Here is a 3,856-nt window from a genome sequence, read left to right as displayed (position 1 = left end):
TTGTTGTAGATCAAAAAACTTACAGTGGCCGCATACAATAGAGGTGTTGACGTCGAAGCCGGAGAAGAAGACCCCGACGCTCCAGTTGGGGGAGCCGCGGCGGGTGTCAAATTCCCTGCCTCCAAAGCTACGGATTTTCTGACACTCTCATTGGAACTCCATGCAGCCGCAAACGATGTCCCCGCCGCCGCACCCGAACTCCCACCCGTACGCGTCAAGGTACCCGCCGTTGATGAGGGCTCAATACATGTCGAGCGTGACTTGGTGAAGATGGAAAAGGAGACTTGAGCATCCTCTTCATATCCCCAGGTTTGAGGCTCCTTGCCTCAACGCCGGCGAGCCACCAGAGGTGAGCACTAGTGTAGGGGACGAGGATTTGGGTAGCACGATGGTCGAGCAAAGCCGATCATCAGTGCCAATGAAGGGGTGGTGAAAGAAGAGGGGTTTGAGTGGCGAGGGGAGTTATGACCAAAGCATCCCATCTCCTGTGCTTCCCGACCGTGTGTAGCCGCGTGCAACGATGCACCCTGTGGAAACATGCGAATTCCACTGCCAGACCGAGGATGCTTTAAGAACCGTGCGACCCACAAATTTGATGCACCCTAGCTAAGCAAATCGACTCGTTTGGCATCCTTAGGGCCTGCATGGGACAAATGCTAACAATCAAACACATCCTGGTATATCTAAATTCAAGATTCAACTATCGAAACAAATCCTAGTACTATCCAAATTCAAGATTCAACTATGGCTATCTTTTCGGATATGTGTGTAGGCATGTTGTCCTGTTTTGCCGGTTGTGGCAACTCATCCTGTAATCTTTATTTTTACCTTTTCCGGATCATTGCTTGGAACATACTAGATACTCGGTTCACTTTAATAAATGGTTGTGTGCATCACGCAATGCACAGGCCGGGGTACTCCTCTTTTTTCAAAAAAAAAAAAAGAAAAAGACTCAACTATCACTAGATTCGTAAATAAAAGCTTTGACAATCATTGACTCGCAATGGCCAAACCTGCAAAATACCAAGGCAAGCCAGAACATTACGGAAGTCGAAATTCGATGAATATTACGGAATACGACCAAAACAATGCATCGTCCAAAATAAGCATAATTTAACAGTACACCTTGCTGAATATCATCAAGTCCAAATGACGTTTGGATAAACATAGCATCAAAAGATTGCTTAAATGCTGGCATGAAGGTCAAGGTAATCAGAGGTTCCCCATGAGCTCAACCTGAGGTGGTAGCACGAAAGTAGTGACCCAGAAATGAAGAGCTGACTTTTTTTTGACCGTAATGAAGAGCTGACTTCAAACAAAGATGCGCCAATTCCTTACAAATCACCAAACGGCCTGAATCATAGAAATGACACAAGTATCAGCTACCAAACTTGCACTGAAACAAACCAATATAACTTGACGAAGGTGCAGGATTAGCAAGCAGTATAAAAAATAATTCAAAGCTCATGTCTATGCTGTTTACTGTTCAGAATTCAAACCTACTCGAAGTGAATACCAGTAAAAGAATTTTCTCTTAAAGAATTGTCGAAATGACTGCAACAATTCAGACAAACTGACAATTACCGTATTAAGAAAAGAAAACTGAATAAAATGTGCTATTTTCTAGACAAAAGTAGCCAAATCATCAATTGATTTCATGCAGTGAGGAGAATGAGGTACCTAATTAACCAATAATCACACAGTGAACGGCACATATATGATCATATGCATGTTTGACACCAGTAATATCCTTTCTCGATTTCTTTGATCTTCTAAATGATCAGATACTACAAAAATACAAGCAAGATTGTGTCCTTATCAATTGTAAAGATAAAGAGAAAGTAAAGGTCACATCGAGGGCCACAGTTAGGAACTTAATGTGAATAATGAGGATCATCTCCCAAACCAGTACCACAAGGCAAATGTGTAAGAGAAAAAAGAACACATTAAGATGCTGATTTCCCAGGAATTCAATTCATAAACAGAAGCTAAAATACCCAATATGAAACTTGCACCAAGCCTGTGAAAGAAGCTCACTACAACTCCCAGCATAAAAAAATCTGCACTTTGGAAATCTAAAGGTAACATAAAAGCAGTTTATAACAAATCAAAATGAGCAAGGAAATCAGAGTGAGCAGGCAGTTAAAAGACAAAACGTAAACCTAATGTACAAAACTGCAATGTCAGAATGAATTTTACAATCCATGAACAACGCAGTTACCAATGTAAACATAATGTTGGTCCTGGTGCCAAAATTACGTATCACGTAGCGTGTACTGAATAACACCAGTTCTACGACAGTGACATGGTGGGATCAATGTCCATTCGAAGCATACTAGGAAGTTGTGCAAGAATAATTCAGAAATTGTAACTGGGAAACTTTCAGAATGTGAAATACGGCAGGACAGGATAATGAACATGTGTAGAGACTAGAGACCATGCAGCACAAATTAAGGAAGTATCAAGTGTGTCATTATCTCTACAATACAACCAACAGGACTTGTGATGAGAACTTGTAAGACAGACAAGTATTGAATGCCCCCCAAATCCTTGTCATTTTGAGCATAATCACTTCAATATCTTGCAATAACAAAAATGATGTCAATATCTTGCAACTAAGAACTCCCTATAACCATACAAGTCCTGGAAAGGCTGGATGCCTTTGCGCCTCCAAGTTATACTAGCCTACTCCAAGCAGGCACGTGAAACACAAAATGATCCGAGTGTGCAAAAGAGCAGGCAACATCGCTGAACAGAAATGACATGAGTGAGAGGAGAGGGATGTACTCTGGGTCTGGAGCGAGGAAGGCGGGTGGCCATGCCAGGAAGTAGGCGAACATGGGGTGCCCATATTCCTTGCCACGCTTCGTCGCCAGGCGCTCCAGCTTGCCGGTGTACATATCGTACGAGTAGCGCCCAAATCCCCAGGTCTTGATGAACACCTTCCCCGTGCGACCGACGTCCATGTCGCTGGGCCAGACGCAAACAGTCCGTTCGCAGGGCATGCCAGGAACCATCTCGATGTCGGTGGGCTTGCGAGGTCCAGGAATCATTTCCGCGTCGCTGGGCATGCCAGGAATCATGTCGCACAGCGTGCTCAACTCCGCGACACTCTTCTGCAGAAGCCAACCTTTGTCGCTCCCCCTGCCCTCCCCGCGCACCCAGAGCTGCAGCTGCTGCTCGCCGTCGGTCACCAAGCAAAGCCGCCCATCCGGCGTCTCCCCGACGCGGACCTTGCACACAGTTATCGGGTCGACAGCCAGCGCGCGCGGGCCGTGCAGGTAGGAGAACCTGAGTGTGACAGGGTCCAGCGCGAGCATGCGCGGAGAGTTGCAGATGTGCCAGTATATCTTCCCGCCTGCGTGCACGCCGCGGTTTTCGAACAACCAGGGATTGAAGTCGACCTCGGCCTCCTCGTCCCGCGGGAGCGCGCGCCAGCTGCAGTCGCCGTTGGTGACGGACGCGACCCAGGCGCGAGGGCGCCCCTCCTCGATGGCGAAGCAGACAGCCTGGAAGCAGAGCTTGCTCGGGTGAGCGCGGGAGAGCAGCGCGGAGCCGATGTAGTACCTCGATCTGCGCCAGCGGCGGTCATCGGGCACCGTGTCGCGGCGCGGGGGCGGGAGGACCGTGCGGCGGCGGGTGGCCGGGTCGAGGACGAGGAAGCGGGGCATGGCCCCCTTGTCCTTCTGTATCTCGTCGGACGACTCGAAAAGCAAGAGGCCTTGGAGCGAGTCGAAGAGGAGGAAGCGGAAGGCGTCCGGAGCGAAGTCGAGGGTGAGGCGCGGGGAGGCGGCATCGAGGGGAGCGAACACGGCGGGGGTGTCCTCGAGCTTGGTATCCCGGCCGGGGAACGGGG

The 3,856-nt window shown here is 48.5% G+C and overlaps 1 protein-coding gene across 1 annotated transcript; it reads right to left on the bottom strand.

The window, feature by feature from the left end:
* Nucleotides 1-1,046: 1,046 nt before the first annotated feature.
* LOC119309467 lies at nucleotides 1,047-3,854 on the bottom strand (the record flags this gene model as incomplete). Its single annotated transcript, XM_037585462.1, has 2 exons — nucleotides 1,047-1,353; nucleotides 2,788-3,854. Coding segments are annotated over 2 exons (1,086 nt in total), but the record flags the coding sequence as incomplete, so codon positions are not given.
* Nucleotides 3,855-3,856: the final 2 nt, after the last annotated feature.

The sequence above is a fragment of the Triticum dicoccoides genome, chromosome 5B (assembly GCF_002162155.2).
Source record: "Triticum dicoccoides isolate Atlit2015 ecotype Zavitan chromosome 5B, WEW_v2.0, whole genome shotgun sequence".
NCBI classification, from domain to species: Eukaryota; Viridiplantae; Streptophyta; class Magnoliopsida; order Poales; family Poaceae; genus Triticum; species Triticum dicoccoides.
Note: the sequence above shows the minus strand (reverse complement) of the source record. Positions and strands in the feature narration are given on the sequence as shown.